The sequence below is a fragment of the Lithobates pipiens genome, unplaced genomic scaffold, assembly GCF_037356315.1.
Source record: "Lithobates pipiens isolate NorthernLeopardFrog02 unplaced genomic scaffold, aLitPip1_a1.2 Scaffold_16, whole genome shotgun sequence".
NCBI lineage: Eukaryota > Metazoa > Chordata > Amphibia > Anura > Ranidae > Lithobates > Lithobates pipiens.
The window spans coordinates 279,742,553-279,763,309 of record NW_027507748.1 but is presented as its reverse complement, the minus strand read 5'-3'; the positions used below and the strand labels follow the sequence as shown (position 1 = coordinate 279,763,309).

The 20,757-nt window shown below is 39.7% G+C and overlaps 1 protein-coding gene across 1 annotated transcript in view; it reads left to right on the top strand.

The window, feature by feature from the left end:
* The window catches only part of ELAPOR1 (endosome-lysosome associated apoptosis and autophagy regulator 1), a 108,951-nt gene extending 88,663 nt beyond the window's left edge, over positions 1–20,288 (top strand). The window contains exons 16-22 of the mRNA XM_077481497.1: positions 4,437–4,611; positions 4,720–4,816; positions 5,338–5,439; positions 7,321–7,447; positions 16,083–16,261; positions 19,171–19,336; positions 19,450–20,288. Of these exons, the coding sequence (XP_077337623.1) occupies positions 4,437–4,611; positions 4,720–4,816; positions 5,338–5,439; positions 7,321–7,447; positions 16,083–16,261; positions 19,171–19,336; positions 19,450–19,515 (912 nt within the window). The 3' untranslated portion in view covers positions 19,516–20,288. The remainder of the gene's footprint in view (positions 1–4,436; positions 4,612–4,719; positions 4,817–5,337; positions 5,440–7,320; positions 7,448–16,082; positions 16,262–19,170; positions 19,337–19,449) is intronic.
* The last annotated feature ends 469 nt before the right edge of the window (positions 20,289–20,757 follow it).

Sequence of the window (20,757 nt, the reverse complement as noted above, 5' to 3'; positions counted from 1 at the left end):
CTAAGAGTGACAATGCTCCCGCCCGTAGGAATCACAGTGATTTTACGGGCGGGAAGCTAGTCGGCGGTTCTGCTGGTGCGCCGCAAGGCGGGTTTTAACCCGCAAATGAAGCGCCATGAATGCAATCTTGTGATTGCATGGACATGGCGGCTTCTCATAGTGCACTGTGACCGGCGCCACAGTACACTATGTTAAATTGTTAAATGACATTTTTTTTTTTTTTTTTATGTCTTAAAGGGCCCGTTTTTTTTTTTTACTTTTTTTTAACTTTTATTTTTTATTTTATTTTTTTTACTTTTTTTTTTTTTTTACACCTAGGGAGAGGGGGGGCGGCGCCGGGCGCCCCTATGGGCGGGCCGCCACTGCCCCAAATGCAATACAGCTAAAATATCTGCAACCATCGGTACAGCTACGGAATCGGATTAAAAAAACAACCATAGCATCAGTTCGGTCCAGATGCTGTGGCACCCATCTCCTTGAACAAGACTGGGATATTAGAGAGCATATTGGATCTCTCCCTACCAAGGTGGACCTTGAAGCCATGTTGAGCAAAATGGAAAATGCTTTTAAACAGGAATTAGACTGCTTTAAAGCGGATACTACACATCTGGGCCATAGAACTGAGGCCTTAGAAACTAAACAGGATGATATTACACTGGCAATACAGCAGTTAAAGGACAAAATAGTTGCACAAGATCAACAGATAGAATCCCTATTTTCTCAATTAGATGGTCAGGAAAATAAGAATAGGCACTCTAATATTAGCATTAGAGGCCTCCCTGAGACAGTCAGAATGCAAGATTTTAGCTTAACCTTTCAGAGCACTTTTAATTCAATCCTTGGATGAGAGATCACTACCCGATTTGATTTGATTGGATAAGTGTGGTTATTCAGGCAGTCTACTCCGGGGCACTGATGCCCCTAGAGATGTGATTTGTAGAATGCACAAATACTCGCTTAAGGATGCCGTTATGAATAGGATGTGTTCTAGACTATGTCTGGAATTTGAAGGCGCTCGGTTATACTATTTCAGATATTTCTAGACATACCCTATCAAAGCGGCACTAATTTCGACCTCTTTCAGAGGTTCTAAGACAGGCAGGGATTACATACCACTGGGGCTTTCCCTTTGGGTCACATGCTAAAAAGGGTGATGTTCCCGTGGTCTATCGATCTCATTATGGCTCTATGGAAGTTTTAGGCATCTCAGAGGTGATATTCCTGAAATGGTGGAATGTATTTGTCCAAATCCTGTATCATCAACTCTTTGGAGTATGGTCCCTAGTGGTTCTCATAGGAGACAAAGACGACTAATGAAATTCGGTTGATTTAACTTAAATGCATTTTAGACTCATTCACTCACTCAATTTACGGGTCTCTACTTGGTCTCTATGGAAATTAAATGACTAATTAGTGGTATATTGCAACATTTCTCCAGGTGAAGAAGAGCCTCCATTTAAGACACCCATAATTAGAGTGGAGGAACTGTATCTCGCGTTGTCGACGCTGTTATAACTCATTACTTTGTTATGTTGATGTTTTTTTTTTTTGTTTAGTATAAAGTTGGAGGACTGTGGCAGAGCCTGTATAGGTTTGGATTAGCTTTGGAGGGGGGGTAAGCCTCGATCATGGCAGTTTCCATATCTCCTATAGGGAGGACTCTGTTGTTTGAAAAACTGCCTTCTAATGGGTGAAGCCTGTATGAATTGCAGTAAATATATATAACATGATACTTGTGCACCTGACTCCATATGTGCCCATTTTACTCCATCTGATTAGCAAACAATTGCTGTACTTAGTGATTAATCATTAGTAGTTCAACAAAGCAACACAAACTATATAAAAGCTGTGGCCAGAATAGAGGGCAGGCACAGAACTTTTGGGTTGGGATTATACCTAATTTTGACATCTCCTTTTAAAACAATAACCTACTTGTTCTTTCAGGTTTCCATATATGTGGCTCTACATGCTGAAACGTACCCAAATCTTTTTAGACAATACAATATACCTCTGCAAACTATAATTAAAGTGGGAGGTTCTGAATTGCAACATTTTAGTTTATGGAAATGCTCTGTTTGCAGTGTTTTGACATTTTCAAGTTAGGTTTTTATTATGCAATTTATCATTAATTTCCAAACCTGAAATTCTGGTTATACAAGGAAAATGTAAAGGAAGAAAGAACCATACTGCACATAACCTGATATGTATTTTTCTCATGAAATCTCATAATCTGAAGATTGTTGGACACTACATATGTTTATGTGAGACACATTGAGAAATAAGCGAAGGTTGAAAAGATTGTCCTAAATTATATTGTACTCTTCTAACATGCTTTATCTAGTGTACAGGTTAAAATGTGGTGACTTAAGCTGGCAATAAAGAGATCAAAACTGGCCAAATTTTGATACATCTATGGTGGTTAGCATTTGAGAGAGGAGTCGACTCCTCTTGAATGGGACTGTTGGTAAATTTGTGTTCGAAAAGCACTACAGCCAATTGGCTATAGTGCTGATCAGTGTATTCTGACAGTGGTAGAGTCCCCACTGTCAGAATACAATAGCACAGCGGAGAGATGTTTGCAGGCCCCATCCACCACACTTGTGCGAATGGAGGAATTCATTTTTTTTAGCTCCTCCCACTGGCTGATAGAAAAAACTGAGCCATCTTTGGCCAGCTTTAGAGCAGAGCAGAAAATATATTTTCAAATGAATGTATAGGATTGTGCATGACATTTTTCTAACCTGCTCATTGTGCTGTCTTTACTAAACACTGAGTTACTCTATAAAAGTGAATCTGACTGATTCTAATATTTTACTGCCCATTGGCTTTTGACGATTGAATGACAGAAAGGAGGGTTTATCATTGGGAGGGGGTAGGTCTTCATCATAAGTTAGTAAGATGTAAAGGCCTTATATTTAGTCTGGGCCAGGGACTTAAAAGTTCCTCAGACAAACCAGGATCAATGTGAAGACCAATGCAGGTACTGATAGGCACCACGCTTTAGCACTGTTTTGCGGTCTTGTAGGGTTCACTTTAAATAGAGTCAAGAAGGGAATATTTTAGTTGTATTTTTACTCCAGTCTTCTAAGTGTTTCTCAACCCTGTCCTCATTCCCCCAACAGGCCATGTTTTCCTTTATCTTGCACAGGTGCTTTAAATCTGAGTCAATGACTAGGTATTTTGGACAGCTATTTTAGAGAAATTCCCAAAACATGGCCTGTTGGGGGTACTTAAGGACGGGGTTGAGAACCACTGTTCTAAGATACCTAAACACATCAGTTCTGGAGCTGTTAAATATGCACCCAAGGGGGTTTAGCAAAACTCATTTGGGGCTCATTACAAAACATAATGAATGGCCCAAAAACACACACTTGCACAAATAACAAAACTGAGAGCTGCAGCCTGTAGCTTATATAAATAATTAGCACTCCCCTGTGATTCCTCCATTGGTTTCACATCATTACCATAACTATAATGTTACAACAACTATATTGCATTACTGTGACTATGATGTAATGCACATTTTTCAAGAGTAGCACAAAAGATGCAGCAAGCAGAATGCATAGAAACTAAACTGAGCTCAATCACCCTACCAAATACCTATCGTCAGGGAATGGCGGTGCTGAGCTTCGACATCTGCAAATACAGCAAGCAGGAGATTTCAAAATGTACATTACCAAAGTCAAGAGGTCCAAAGATTCTAATGAAACTACATATCGCCCAACTTTTTGAAATTGGAATGAGGGACAAATATTCGAAAAAGTATGGCATAGGACACACCCCCTTTTAAAATGCGATGATTTGAAAGGGCCCTTAATGTATTTTTCTTTATGTATTGAGCGGTTTACATGTATTGTTGGCTATAAAAGGAAAAGTATACAGGCATTCCCAATATGCTATGACTGTCAGGTGCCATGAGCCTCATAGAAGTTGCATGTCTACTGTAGCACTAATAAAAGGTTTTCCTTATAGTTGTATAAACAAATCAATAAACCAATAAATACCACCATCACCTAGATCAGGGGTCTCCAAACTTTCTAAACAAAGTGCCAGTTAACTGTCATTCAGGATTTAGAGAGGCCATAGTGTGGCCAGTGGGATTAGAAAACACCCTGGCGGCAGTAGGAGTAAACAATGCCCCATCATTGGTTTTTGGTGGGAGAAACCATGCCCCATGTTGGTATTTAGGGAAGGAATAGGGCCTCATTATTGGTGTCAGTGGATGGAATGGCGCCTTAAAGGCCAGATAAAGGCAAGCAAAGGGCCACAGTTTGGAGGCCACTGGCCTGGATGCAACAAAAATTTTTAGACTGCTTTCTCACAAAGCATGCTACAGATTCTGTTGACACAGGTTTTGCCATTTCATTATGTGTAGGCACATAAAGTAATGTCCTATTTGTATGTATCATGCTGTAAATGTGAATTTATTCTTACAGGGGAAAAAAATGGCTACGTGTACACAAAATGCATCAGATACTTGGGGATCAGATATGGAGCCCATGCGTTCTGTTGCCTCCTATGTTTGCCAGTCTATGTTTGTGCCTTCAGATGCACTTGGTCACAAGACAGTGATGACTACACAACCAGCAAACCTTGCTGATCAGCTCATAGGTTAGTTTGACGTTAAAGGCTACTATATTAAACTGCTAATAGCTGAATATATGAGGGATAGGAAAATCTGCAGATACAAATTCAACATCTCTATATTTCTATTGCTAGGTGTCACAACAGAAACTGTTCTTGATAAAATCTCATCTCCAGTGGATCTTTTTCCTGGAGAAAACGTAGCCATAAAAGACATCATATTCTATTACAGGTAAGCGATCCACAATCAAATGTCAGATATATTATTCTTTTAAAATGCAGAAGGGGATTAACAAAATGTAAATAGGTAATTTTTGTTCCCAAGATAAATAGCTGTAAAGTAAACTTCAGTCTAAGCTTCTTTCCTATTTTTTTTATTTTTTTTTCCAAAAAAAAAATAAAATGATTAGATCTATATCTCCCATTCAGATAGCCGGCATGAATTGCTTCCTGTTTGCCTTCTATATGGTGGCATTCTCTCGCTATAGATTTGGGTAATCTAGCAGTAGCACTAATAAAAATCATTGGCTTCTTTGTGGATTCTTCATAGTGACAGTTCTGCTATATACTACATTTTAATTTTGTTTACTATATTTATATTTAGTGTCATATGCTCAGTGTCAGTGTGTAACATAATGTATTCTGTCTGTTTGCCAATACTGGGAGCTTAACATTAGTTATTTTACAGTCTCGATGGTATCTTTTGTTTATTTTTTATTTTTCTTCCACTAATCTCTTCACCTAATCTTACAGGTCAAAAGAGGTTACACAGTCCTGTATTTCTGGACGGTCTACTACTATCCGCCTTCGCTGTAATCCTCAAATTACTGGCATACAAAATATATCTGTGCCAAGGTAGGAAATGTTCTTTTACATTCACATGGTCCCAAACAATATGAATTTGAAATGGTCTGCACATGGTTCACATTATTTACTGTAGCTATATAGTTTAAATATTTACAAACAAACTTTTAAAATAAAATGCAAAACAATAGGTGGTAAAAAAGATTTTCTATTAATAATAATAATAATAATAATAATAATAATAATAATAATAAAAATAATAATAAAAAAAAAATATATATAATATATATATAAAATGTATTATACACTATTTACAATTTGATAAAAGAGGAATCAGAGGGCCCTGCTAGTTATAGTTTACAATCTAAGTGGGAGGGTCAAGTGATACAAAATAACTGTGGGAGATGAGCTGATGGAGAAAATAAAAACACAGTGTATTAGTTATAAGTAGGATAGGCCTCTTTTAAAGAGAAGGGTTTTCAGGGATCATCCAAAGATCGATAGATTATTAGATAGTTGGACAGATTGGGGTAGGGAGTTCCAAAAGATGGGAGAAGTCCTGGAGGGAGCTAGGGAGCAGGAGGTTTTGGGAGGCCAGAAGAGGGCATTTTTGGTTGATGTTTTGAGACTAGGTTAGTGATGTAGCTGGGGGGCAGAGTTGTGGATGGCTTTGTAAGTTGTTTGTACTTTGAATTTTATTCGTTGGGTGAGTGGAAGCCAGTGAAGGGATTGGTAGAGAGGGGTATTAGACACTAAACGGTAGATAAGGTAGATGAGTCTGGCAGCAGCATTCATAATGGACTGAAGGGGGGGGATAGCCTATGTAGAGGTAATCCAATAAGGAGGGAGTTGCAGTAGTGAAGGTGAGAGATAACCAGGGAATGAATTAGAAGTAGAGATGGCTGGATGTTCGAGGCGAAGGTAAGTTCGACTCGAACATCCGCTGTTCATTTGTTCGTAAAAGAAAAAAAAAAAATGTGGCACTAGTGGGAAGTTCGCCCATGCCATAGCGTCCCATAATGCACTGCGAGATTGCAGTGCATTGACCGTTGCTGATTGGCCAATGCATGCACATCACCTGTATCCTTTGTCCAATCGCAGCGTGATGTGCTGTGAGAGCCATGATTGGCCAAAGGCAGGGTGCCTAAGTTCATGCCCCACAGTATATAAGGCGGCTGCTGCTTACACAGCGGCCATATATAGTGAATAAATGGAGATTAGTCAGGTAGTTAGTGTAGTGTGTGAGTGCGTGTGTATGTGTGTGTGTGTGTGTGTGTGTGTGTGTGTGTGTGTGTAGTGTAGGGTATATAGTGTAGTGCAGAGTATATAATCAAGTGTATTGAAGTGGTTAAGGGAAACTCTATGACAGAATTAAGAACAAAATCCATACCAAGCTCTTTTGGGTTTCCGTCAATTTTAAGTGTGAGGTCCACCCAAAATTAATATCAGACCCTTTTCTGAGCAAGCAGCCTGGCAGGCCAGGAAAAGGGGGGGGGGGGGAGGACGAGCGAGCACCCCCCTACCTGAACCATACCAGGCCACACTTGCCCTCAACATGGGAATGTTGCTTTGGGGTCCCCCCCCAAAGCACCTTGTCCCTTGACCTTGTCCCCATGTTGATGTTGATTATAGCAAAAAGAAAAAAGGGTTTTTTTTTTCAAAATTTTCGCTATTTGTTGTTTATAGCACAAAAAATAAAAACTGCAGAGGTGATCAAATACCACCAAAAGAAAGCTCTATTTGTGGGGACAAAAGGACATCAATTTTGTTTGGGAGCAATGTTGCATGACCGCAAAATTTATAGTTAAAGCGATGCAGTGCGGAATTGCAAAAAGTGCTCTGGTCTTTGGCCAGCCAAATGGTCTGGAGCTTAAGTGGTTGATGTGAAGAAATAGCTAATGGAATGGACAAAACATTAATTTTGTCTTACAGGCACTGCCCAGAAGGAACTTGTAATGGCTGTGTATTTCATTTTCTGTGGGAGACAGAAAAGGCATGTCCTCTTTGTACTGTCAATGATTACCACATCATCACAAGTGTGTGTCAACATGGAATCCAGGTGTGTCATCATAAACTCTTTTGATTATGTAGATTTTTTTAAATACCTTTTACACAATAATTTTTTTTATATGTAATTGGTATTCTCTAATTTGTGAAAGTTATTCATTTTAGATGTATAAATTTGTGTTCCAATTTGTTGCAAGCATATTTGAATCAAACAAACTGCTTGCTGTTATTAAGCTGAGCATGGCCACTCTTTGATCCATTTAGAATTATTGTGTGAAGAGAGAACTATACTAAAGTTATATATTTTTTTTGTTTTTAATGTTTCCTCAGTCTTTGATTTATTTAATTTAAATAATAGGTCTGATCTCATCTTATTAGGAGTAGTATATTCATATGATTTGACAGTATCTCTGAAGTCAGATTATGTTCCAAAGGAATAAAAAGGGTGGGAGCTTAGCTACACTATGGTGTAACGGGACACCACCCCCAAACTTTTGAAATTTGTGATTTGAAAATTTTATGAATTACAAAGCCTGTCTGAATGCAGTAGATGGACCTGTAAGTTCTCAATGGAAAATAAGTGGAGTGATCACTGTACTTGTAGTCCATTGACACTTCCTTTGGCTCAGCAACTGAATGTTAGTGCATCAGTATGGAAACAATGTTGGAGGAAGAGTCTGCAGAAGCCTGACATTGCACTGCGTTGCAGGCTGATTTGCATAAATGTAATATATGCGCATGTTTTCCCCTGCGAATATATGTGCATTTTTTTTTTTCTTGTTCAATATACTTATTTTATACAAACAAGTAGTACAGAGGATAAAACTCTCAACGAACAGTGATGAAAGTCATAAGGCATGACACTAGTACAAAGTAATGGGTGCATCCAAGTAAAGAAGACAAAGTCAGGTATAAAATAACAAAAGTCAGTTTTTTAAATTAGGTCATAGTGTAGGCAGATATATATCCTCCGTGACATGAAAGGATAACCATTGTGTAAACTCATTAAGCCATTGAGATGAAGAATAAGAGTAAGAAAAGTATAAAATAGGAAAGAGAAGGGTTAGGGAATAGCAGGGGCTCCCAGGGGTCGTTACTCGCAAAGAAAAGAGTGGATCACAGGTTCATTTGGGTCTGACTATATGTGCACTCAATATCATCCATTCGGGCCTGTCAAAACCAGATCAAGCCTAGTATTTACAGATGTGAAAAGGCTTTTGACACAGTCAACTCAACTTTCATCCATCCAATTAATTTATTGACCTGGGCCCACGTATGAGAAAATGGGTGGGTGTACTTTACTCAGAATCATGGGCACAGGTTAAAATTTATGGGACTTTGCCTGTGTCTTTCAGCATATATAATGGAATGCATCAGGGTTGTCCCTTCATTTTTTATTAACCTTGAAACCTTTGGTAAAATCTACCTGGACAAACAGGGACATCTCCTGGATCGTGGTGAGACAAAAAGAACATAAGTTCTTGGCTTATGCCGATAACCTACTTTTTTTTTTTTTTTTTTTTCCCCTGGGCCACCCTGCTATAACTTCCCCTAATATATTGCAAGAATTTTAATTCTACGTTATCAATAAGCACTTAATCTGTAGATGTCATGCTTTTTATCTGGGCTTATCAGCTGCTCCTGACCTCCAACTTACACTGATACCTGTAGAACATTCCAAAATGTTTATTATCATACAAATCGTCTATGAATAATAAGTATCAAGAATTGGGATACAGACGTCACGCAATGTACCCATCTACCCCAGCGACCTGTTGGAGGTGTCAAGGGTCACCTGGGAGTCCTGCTCCATATTTTTTGGTCCAGTCTGGTTAGCCAACCCTTTTGAACATGGGTGCACAATATAATTCAAACATTTACAGAGCAGGTAGTCCCAGACTCCCTTTCTTACTTTCTTTTTTTTCCACACCATAATAACATCCTTTTGAAGGTTTGCAAAAAAATCTGTCGTACATCGCATACCTAATGCTCTTGCATCCCAGCAAACTGGAAGTCTGCACTTCCTCTTCAATTCAACCATAGTTACATTGTACATATAGAGGAACTCACCAGTAAGTTACATGACAGGGAGAACCATTGCAGTAAAATATGGCTTTACTGGAATGCATATTTGTTCTCTGAGTTCAAGCTTATTCTGGTGGGTTGTGAGACTCCTTGGGTTCTTACCCTTCTCCTTGTCAACTCTCTCTCTCCCCCACACCCCCCCCCCCCCCCCGAGATTAGGGCTTGATGTGCCATCCTTCTGCTTGATGTGTTGTTGTTTCTACTTTGCGTCTCTTTGTGCCTTTCTTTTCTATCTATGTCTATCTTGTAATTTTGCTTTATTTTCATCTTTATAATAAAGGTTTTATTTAACAAAAAAATAACCAACGTAATATACTTACCTGCTCCGTGCAATGGTTTTGCACAAAACGGCCTCAAACCTTTTCTTCTGGGATCCTCCGCCGGTTCTCTGGGCTCCTCCTCTTCTCTGTGTGCCACCATAGCAAGGTGCTTCCTATGGTGACACAGTGTGGGCTTGATCTATTGACACACGCAGTGCAGCTTGGCTCTGTACCCTCGTCCCTGGATTTGAATGACAGCCGCAGGAGCCAATGGCTCCCACTGCTCTCACTGAATTGGGCTCAAGTAAGTATTTAGGGGGGCTGTGGGGAGCTGCAGGTAATTTATATATATATATATATATATATATATATATATATATATATATATATATATTATTTTTTTAAAACCTCAGTGCAGAGAATGTATTGAGTAAAAAAAAAAAAAAAAAAAACTGAAGCTTTACAACCAGTTTAAAGCACTTAGTGCCATATACTGACAGGTCTACATCCCCTTTTTGCCCATTATATGGATTATGTTTAGCACATATCCACAGGCATTGGAACATGAATTCTGTAGCTCTGGGAACTGTTTATGCCTGTTTCTTGCATTTCCATGAAGCAAGGGTGTACTACATAATTTTTGTGTATGATTTATCAATTTTGTTGCGTTTCCCTCTCTTCCTGGATTGGATAATTCAAGTGCACTTTTTTTTGCCAGAACTTATGTGCGTTACCTTGTACAGACGCCATTCTTTTTAGATATGTCAATTGTGTTTTACTTGTAACATTACCTGTCTTCAAGTGGCTTATGGATTTCTATGATCTCGGTCTCATTTTGGTGATGTTTTCTGCCCCTTAAGTATTGTGCCCTGTACACACGGTCGGAGAATCCGTCGGAATGCGTCTTATCGGACCGTGTCGTCAGATGATCCGACTGTGTGTGGTATGCATCGGACTAATTCCGTCTGAATCTCCGTCGGACCCAATTTTCCAACATGTTGGAAATATTTCCTAACCAACTGGGCCGGTCGGACGTAATCCGATCATGTGTAGAGCATTTTTATAAATTCTTTATTTTTTCATCTTTTCTTTCCATAGATTTCACATTACATTTCGTTATACATCTACAACTTCTTTAACAGCTATAACAGTCTTATAATATTTCAATCCATACCTCAATTCCACGTCATCCTCCCCCCTCCCTCACCCTTCCCTCCCAGAAAAAAAAATAAATAAATATACAAACAAAAAAAAAATAAAAAATAAAAAAAATAAAAGTTTGAATTTTCACTATAATCCCCCCCCTCACTCCCCCCCCCCACCACCACCCGCCTGCTCTATCATATTTCGAAATGTTTCACATCATACTTTCTCTATAATTTAGATATGGAGCCCAGATCTTCTGATATTTCTCGTCTTGATCTCTCATTGTCATTGTTAAATTTTCCATTTGTTGGATTTCTGCAATTCTCTGAAACCACTGTGCTCTAGCTGGAGGGTTGCTTTTTTTCCACAGAACCGGGATACATGCCCTTGCTGCTATCAATAAATGTCTCAGCAAAGAGTTTTTGAATCTTTCTATTGCCATTGGGATGTCCAGCAGCAGAAAAGTTGCCGGTTTATCTCCCAGGTCAATTCCTGTAATCCTTACAATAGTATCGGCTACCATCTCCCAGAACACTCTAATTTTTGGACATTCCCAAAATATATGTAATAATGTTCCTTCTGCTCCATGACATCTCCAACATGTCTCTGATATCTGGGGGTAAATTTGATGTAACACTTTTGGTGTTCTATACCACCTAGTAAGGATCTTGTATCCCCCTTCTTGATATCTGCTTGCCATCGAGGCCTTTTGATTAAACAACAGCATCTTATCCTTTTGTTCTGAGGAAAACGTAGTCCCTAAATCTCTTTCCCAAGCCTGTAAAAAGGGCAAATCTTGTGAAGTCTCCTGTTCTATTAACATACTATAAAAATAAGACATCAGATGTCTCAGTTCCTCTCCTTTCAAACAGATCTCTTCAAACTCAGTCAATGCCCTTATTTCTACGTATACCTTTAATTTAGATCTAATAAAGGCTTCTAATTGCCTCATTCTGAAAGGGTCTAATCCTAATGTCATTCCTTTTTCAATATCTTTTTTAGTCATTAACCGATTGCCTACCGAGAAATGACAAATTCTACTCATACCTCTATCTTGTATTGTTTTAAACTTTGGATCTGTCATTCCCGGTAGAAATGCTGGGGTACCAAGGATAGGAAGGAGCGGACTGGGAATTCTTGAAATAGATGTTTTCCTGAATACTCTTTTAGTTATTCGTAATGTCTCCCCTAGTATTGGATGTTTTCTCAATCCCATTGGTATTTCTGTATCTGGAATCCACACTAATCCTTCCAATGGGATATCTGTCGCTGCTTGTTCTGTCTGTATCCACGGTTTTTCGTTTTTAAGCCTACACCATTCCACTACTCTAGTTAAGTGTGAGGCCTCCTGGTATTTTATTGGATCTGGAAGTCCTATCCCTCCTTTTCCTTTGGGGAGTACTAAAATATCTCGACGTACTCTTGCTGGTTTCCCAGCCCAGATGAACTTCATAAATCTTGATCTAAGATCCTTAAACAAACTTGAAGGGATCTTAATTGGTATAGTTTGAATTATGTATAACAGTCTGGGCATCACATTCATCTTAATAATATTGGTTCTCCCGAACCATGTAAAAATCTCTTTGTCCCATTTTTGAAGATCACTTTTGATCTGTCTTACCAGTGGGATATAGTTAAGTTCGAACAGTTCATTTAGATTTTTTGACATTTTTGTTCCTAAGTAACTTATATATGAATTCGTCCATCTAAAATCAAATTGCGTGGACACTGCTTGCAACTGAGGCGAATCCATCTCTACTCCCATTGCCTCCGATTTTCCATAGTTTATTCTAAAGTTGGATATTTTCCCATATTCTCGTAGCTCCATTAGTAAAGATGGGAGAGATGTAATTGGGGACGTTACAAAAAAGATCAAATCATCTGCATAAGCTGCCAACTTCTGATCTTCATTTTTTATTTTTACCCCCCTGATATCCACATTGGCACGTATTTTCCTTAAAAAAGGTTCTATTGTCAAAATGAATATCGGGGTGAGAGGGGACATCCCTGGCGTGTTCCATTTAAAATGGAGAATGGCTCTGATAATCTGTCATTCACTTTCACCCTAGCACTTGGTTTTGAATATAAGTTTAGGATCCATCTCAGCATCCCCTCCCCCAGGCCTATATGTTGTAGTACTGCTTTTAAGAATATCCAATCCACCCGATCAAACGCTTTTTCTGCATCCGCAGATACTATCACCATTGACTTATGCAATTTTTGTACCAGGTAAATTGTGTTCACCACTCGTTGCGTATTTTCTCTTCCTTCTCTCCCTGGGACGAATCCCACTTGATCTGGGTGTATTAGTTCCGGTATCAAATTTATCAATCTCATGGCTAATATTTTTGTGAACAATTTAAGGTCCACATTCAACAACGAAATAGGTCGGTAGCTGGGACACTGAGAGGGATCCTTTCCTTCTTTCGGTATTACTGTTATATGCGCCAGTAACGTTTCTGTTGGAATTTGCTTCCCTTCCCGTATTGAATTATAAGCTTCCACGAATCTCGGAGCCAATTTCTCCGCGAACATTCTATAATATGACAAAGTAAATCCATCTGGACCTGGTGATTTACCTAATTTCAATATTTTTAATGCTTTTGCAACTTCCTCTAGAGTGATTGGTACATCTATTTCTCTGGCCATTTCCTCTGTTATTTTTGGCATTTCTGTCCTTTCAATATATTCTCTAGCGATCTCTCCTTTTTTTAACTCCTCTGCCAACGTAGATTTCTTTTCCAACTGATATAGCTTCTCATAGTATTCTTTGAATACCTGAGCAATTTTCTCCGATGTATTAACCATTTCATCTCTCTGTGTCTTAATTTGTGTAATTGAATTCCTAGTTATGCTTTCTCTGAGGGCGTTTGCCAACAGTCTCCCTGGTTTATTCCCAAATTCATAGAATCTCCGTTTCCCTCGAGTTAGCTTTGCTTTCGCTTTATCTATTAATTGGAGATTTAATTTTTCACGCAGACCATCTAATTTCTGTTCTACTGATTGTGCTTGTGATTTTTTATGTACTGTTTCTAGTTCCCTAATCTCTTTAAGCAAGTTATCAATCGTTTCATTCATTCTGCGTTTTCTATGTGCTCCCATGGATATAAATATTCCTCTCATGACACATTTATGTGCTTCCCATATACAAAAAGGTGTTGTTTCTCCTACTTTATTTGTTGCAAAAAAAACATCCAGTTCTTGTTCTAATTTTACCTTATATTCACTATCCTTTAGTAATGTTTCATTTAACTTCCATTGCCATGCCCTTGGTTCAGCTTCCCCTAATTCAATCACACAACTCGTCGGGGCGTGATCTGATAGTGTAAATAGGCCAATTGAGGCTTCCACTAGGGATGTAATCACATTCTGGGAGATTAAAATATAGTCAATTCTAGAGTAAGATTTATATTTTGCCGAGAAAAAAGTATAATCTCTGCTCTGTGTATGAACAGCCCTCCAGCTGTCGATCAGCTGCAGTTCTTGCATCATTCTCTTTACTTTCCTTAATTTGACATAAGATAGATGAGACGAGCCTTTTGATGTGTCTTTTATTGGATCCAAAGCCATATTTAGGTCGCCTCCTAACACTAGTATTCCCTCTTTATGTTGTTGAATAATCTGTAAATAGATTTCTAGAGAGGTTACTTGGTTTTCATTTGGCAGATATATATTTACCAATGTCACTTTTTGGCAGCCCAATGTACCTTTTACTATCAGGAGGCGACCTTCCTCATCCATGTATACCCCTTGTTCCTTCCATGGTGTCTGTCTTGCTATTAAAATAGATACCCCACAGGATTTCGAGTTCTGTGAGGTGCTATGATATACCCAGGGGAAATAGTGACCTTTACTCCAAGGGATCCTATCCTTTTTAAAATGAGTTTCCTGTAAGAAAACTATTTGAGATTTAAATCTTTTCAACTCCATTATTAATCGTGTACGTTTCTCTGGGGTGTTTAGTCCCTTAACATTGTATGATGTGAAACTTATTTTAGTCATTTTTATTGTCAGTTCGGGGGGGGGGGGAGGGAAAAAGAGAGGAGACGAAAAATAAATAAATATATAAAAATAAAACCCAATCCACGCCCCAAAACAACCCCTTCTTTCAGATAAATGAGAGACAGATACTATATCCGGAGCTGTCCCCCAAGAAAAAAAAAAAAAAAAAAACCCAACGCCTCCGACTTTTCCTCCACCTGGAGGAGAGGCGTTTATTATGGGGGTGTTAGTGAGCAAAAGAGGAGCAAGTGAACCGCTCCCACAACCAGCGTTCTCCACACTAACAATAATTATTTTTCTACCACATTCATCTTTTTCTTGTTAACATAGACATGATGTTTATCATTATCTTTACTTAATCCTTTACTTTTCACATATTATCTCTATTCTTCACATTTATTTCTTTTCCCTTTCTCTTTCTCTTTCCCATCTTCTCTCCCTTCTTTCCCTCCTCCCCCTCATCATTTCTACTGCTACCCCTCTCTTCTTTTCCTTAAATAAATTACTCTCCCCTCAACCCCCCCCCCCCCCCGCTATCAACAGGAAAGGGAGGGCAGGAGGGGAAGATGTGCGGGGGACACAGAAAAACAAAAAACAAAACACAATCTCCCCCTCCCCTCCCCTTCCCCCTCCAAAACCGAGTAAACCTTCACCCCCCCCTCTTTATTCACTCTACTTCCCCATCCCACCTCTCCCCCCTAAGGGAGTCCTATTAAATCAATCCACATTTTGTGTCATTTGTGTCATATCCATGCAATCAAAAAAAAAAAATGTGTAGAGCATTTTGATCGGACCAAGTGCCACGCATGCTCAGATCAAATTCCTACATCAAAGCTATTGGCTACTAGCCTCAATGTAGTCCCATCGTAACGAAATTACGTCCTCATGTTCTGAAAGATCGGACTTTTCGCCAACTTGGCCCGACCGTGTGTATGCAACAGTTTCGGACACAATCCGTCGGACTAAATCCGACGGACAAAATCCGACGGATTTGGTTGGCAAAATCTCCGACCGTGTGTACAGGGGCTTAGAATAAAAAGAATGCAAAAAAAAAACCCATATGGATCTGGGTACATTTGTTTAAGGCTCTGGGGGAAAATGGATCTAAAACTGAATAATAAATTATTATAAGGGTTGGTAACATATGCTACAGCGAGTCCATTAACAACTTTACAATAATGTTTTATTTTTCAGAGGACAACTGCATTGTGGCATATGCCACGGCTGTGTGTCGGTGGTGTGAAGCTTCCAGAATCGACTGTCAGTATTTGTAAGACTGAAGATTTCTGGCTGAAAGTGGGAGTGACTGGTGGTATTTGCTCTGCACTGATACTCACAGCACTTACTGCTTACTTTTGGAGCAAGAATCGAAAGTAAGAATTTGCCGTTAACATACCTACCATTCTTTTTAAAGTTTGTTTCGTATTTTTTTTTGGTTTTTTTTGCTACACGTGCTCTTTAGGGTTTATTCACACCACTGCATTGCAGATACCTGCTTTTACCTAATCATTTTCAATGGTACCTAAGTGTACCAAAGCCCAGTGCATCGCAACATACTGGGGGTTATTAGACTGCAGCGGTCCCCCTGTAGGGGCTGCGGGTGTGGTTGTAGCAATCCGCCAATCGCCCTGCTGCCATCCCCTCATCAATCACCCAAAAGACAATAATCAGTCAGTTGCTCAGTTTTCTTGCTTTTATTTGTGGGATAAACTTGGAGATATGAGGGATGTATGAGATGCCCATGAATATTTCAGAAGGATCGGTTATCATCCATGGCCTTGGCCTTGTTAATGGATTTCCCTGTAGAGTCCTCACTATTGCCTCTTCTGTTATCTATCTGACTGAAGATTTACTACTCATGGCTTCCAGTTAAACAAGATGAATAATTCCCCTTTATTAGACTGATGTGGGTTTCCTGCTACAAATAGAGAGCCAAAAGCCTATAGCACCTATCTTCCATGGCTCAAAGAACTAACAGACCCACAGTCTCTGGAAGTTGTTGCAAACTTCAACTTGGCACATGTTAAACGATAAACTATTGCTCCAGCCCATCCACTTCTGTCCATAATGTGTTACCCGGCCACACAGCATGCTACGTTACACTCCACAGCACTTCTGCTTCTTCAACTTCGGGGCGGCACAATGGTGTAGGGGGTAGCACTCTCACCAGCACGACACTACCTGCCTGGAGTTTGCATGTTCTCCCTGTGCCTGCGTAGGTTTCCTCCGGGTACTGCAGTTTCCTCCCACACTCCAAAGACATGCAGGTAGGTTAATTGGTTTCTGTCTAAATTGGCCCTAGTATATGAACGGGGACCTTGGATTGTGGGCTCCTTGAGGGTAGGGACCAATGTGAGTGTGCAATGTACAGGGATAGGGACAATTGCAGACATTCACTCAGGTTGAACTGGATAGACTGGTGTCTTTATTCAACCTTACTAACTATGTAATGTTACACTGACCTTCTCCTTTGTATCAAAGTCCTGTGCTCCCTGGCCACAGAAAGCCAATAGCTGTTCTACTTCCGCTGCTTTATTCCTACTTCCTCCACTTGCTCCTCTTTACAGTCGAGCACTGTGTTCCCTGGTCACAGAAATCTGATGCACTCTGCAGAGATGAGGATCCTCAACTTTAGCTCCTTCTCCGTGGCTCCTCCATCCCTCCTCCACACACACGGCACATTCCCACATGGGGATGCCCGGTACAGCACCTCAACACACCATGCTGTCTTTTCTGTGCCCTCCAACTCCTCCCTGGAAGCATGTGACTCCAGCTTATATGGGGGGCCTGCCCCCTGCCAATGCAAATTAATGATAGGTCAGAGTCCCCTACATGAGCTGCCTGCCACTCAGGTCTCAAGTCCAGCCTCCCTTCCAGAACAATTCCACTGAAAGCAGGAGAGGAACTCTGAGCCAGAGTGTAGGTGACCACACACCCCACTATACTGATACTCCCAATCCCAAATCAAAACAACCAGGCCTGGCTAAATTTACCTGCCACTAGTCCTACAACTAGAAAAAAATACTAATCTAGCACCTACCTAAAAGTAGAAGGCGCTACATTACGAAAGGCAAATCCACATTGCACTACAAGTGCACTGCAAGCGCAGTCGCTGTAGATTTGAGGTGAAGATCTGAAATTAGGGGAAGCTCTGCTGATTTTATCATCCAATCATATACAAGGTAAAATTATGTTTTTTATTTTCCTTGCATGTCCCCTTCAGATCTACAGTGACTGCACTTCCAAGTGCATTTTTAGTGCACTTGTAGTGCAAAGTGGATTTGACCCTTCAAAGTTGCTCCAGTCTGGAAATCCATAAATTTTTCTGCTTTTTCCCCAGATACCATCAAGTCTACCAAGTGCAAACTTCTACTCCAGAAATTACCCATTCTTCCCTTTTGATCACATTTTTGCTATGCAGTTCAGCACTCTTCAGTCTATGAATCCATTAAATTCACCCTCATAAATCATCCTTTCATTCAAGCATACAGTCTGACCTCAAATTTACAGATCTGCTACTGCTTCCGCTTCCCCCTCCATTGCTACATTATATACAGTTTATTTAACCCCTTACCTTTGTGTTTTTCTACCCCTTTTACCTGTATTGCAAGATCATATGGTCTTAGGTACACACGACCGGACTTTTCCCCCCAAAAGTCAGATGGACCTAGAAATAAAACATGCTTCAAATCTTTCCGACGGACTCAAGTCCAGTCAAAAAATCTGTTCGTCTGTATGCTAGTCCGACGGAGGAAAACCGACTCTAGGGCAGCTATTGGCTACTGGCTATGAATTTCCTCATTCTAGTCCGGTTGTACGTCATCACGTTTGAATCCGTCGGACTTTGGTGTGCTTGTGTGTGGCCAAGTCCGTTCGGGAAAATCCATTGGAAATCTACCTAAAGTCCGTGGGGAAGACCGTCGGACCTAGTCTATCGAAAAGTCTGGGCGTATGTACGCGGAATAAGTGTATCTTCTTATTGCTGTATATGTTTTTGCAAAACAACCGCGAATAATTGCTGTTGGTTATATTTAAAGTATCTGTATTACGAACCTTTGTGTCTTATCTCTCACCTTCTGAAGTACCATTGGAAATATTACAATAGTTTAATGGTGACCTACAGTGTATATCATTTTATTAAGTGTGTGCATTATAATGGAAAACTTGCCATAGAAGAGTACTCACTGATAAAATGTAAAAAGGACAGACATCAACTCAGAGGGCCTTCATTTCCAATCTTCTCTTACATTATCATGCAGAGTTTTTTTCTCTTGTTGCCTAGCTTGGAGTACAAGTATTCACGACTGATGATGAATGCCCCAACAAAGGATGGAGAGCTACCAGCAGCTGACAGCTGTGCCATAATGGAGGGGGAGGATGCTGAGGATGAACTCATATTCAATAATCGTCATTCCATACTGCGCAAGTTTATGTCACTGTCTAAAAAGGTGCGTGTTTTTCTATAATCTCTTATAGTCCTTCTACTACTGTCTCTGTCTTTATTTCTCCCCTTCAAACTAGAAGACCCTTAGGTATTTATGATGGTTTGTTTCTATTTCAGAGAACATCCGATGGATTTGACTCTGTACCTTTAAAGTCATCAGACGGTTATCATACAGACATGTGATTGAAAGTTTTGACCATTGCTGACTTAATTTAACAGCATACACAGTCCAAACCTTTGTATCCATTGTTGTGAGGCATGTTCATTTTTTTTGCCAAGTTCTCTCTTTTTTTGGTTTACATGATGGTGCAACTGAAACCTTCACAGCAGCCGCATTTGAATTGCACATGCTTTCTGCTGTCAGCCCTTTGTCACTAATTATGTTGATTTTTAGTTAATATTTAATGCTGCCTTTTTAGTTTGCCTTTTTATTATGGGTACCTGCCATGGGGGAAATATGTAGGATGCCATTGTGTGGCTGTCATGTTGATTCACTGACTTCACTACTTTGAGTCACTGACCCAGAGCAAGATTAGAGGTAAGGGATTCAGACTTTGGCTTTTACTTAAACTTCTTCTGGGTCCGTGACTCAGAAGTACTGAACCAGGAAATTCGAATTTTCATATGGGGCAATGGCAGGGCACACATTTCTCTCATAACAGGTGTACTTCATTCTTCAAACTTGTATATATTTACAAAAAAGAAACAAAAACTGAGCTGTAAAGGTTTATATTTGCCAAAATTAAAAAACAAAGTTTTAATATTTTGAAATAACCTGTACATTATATTTGTGTTAGGCGTGTGCACCTCCTGTAAATAACATCACTGAAGGATTTATAAGCAAAGGAACTATAACAGCGTTTGTTGTATTTTTTAAGACTAAGTTTGTATGCATAAAGGTGCCTTTAGTGACATTTTGTATATATGATGATAAAAGCTTTGTGGTAACTTCTTGAGCAGACTGTTGTGTTCATTGAAGGAAAGGCTAGTATGGCATTTTTTTTATATAAATGGCCTAAAGTTGACTACATATTCCATTTTGACCTGACTTTGGGCCTGTGTGGATGGGCTTTTTTTTTTGCACTGAAACAGTTGTTCTCATTAAACAAGTCAATATGAATTCAATAGCCTAGCCCGGTGATGGCGAACCTTGGCACCCCAGATGTTTTGGAACTACATTTCCCATGATGCTCCATTACACCGCAGAGTGGATGAGCATCATGGGAAATGTAGTTCCAAAACATCTGGGGTGCCAAGGTTCGCTATCACTGGCCTAGCCCAAAGCAGGGTAAGGCAGCCTACAAGGTCTAATGCAGATGAGGAGGTCAAATGCAATGTACTCCAAATGATCTCCGAAGGATCTGAAACTGATCTCCGTTCAAGTTGAATGTACCCAAAAACGATCTGCATTTTCCCCTTCCCGAC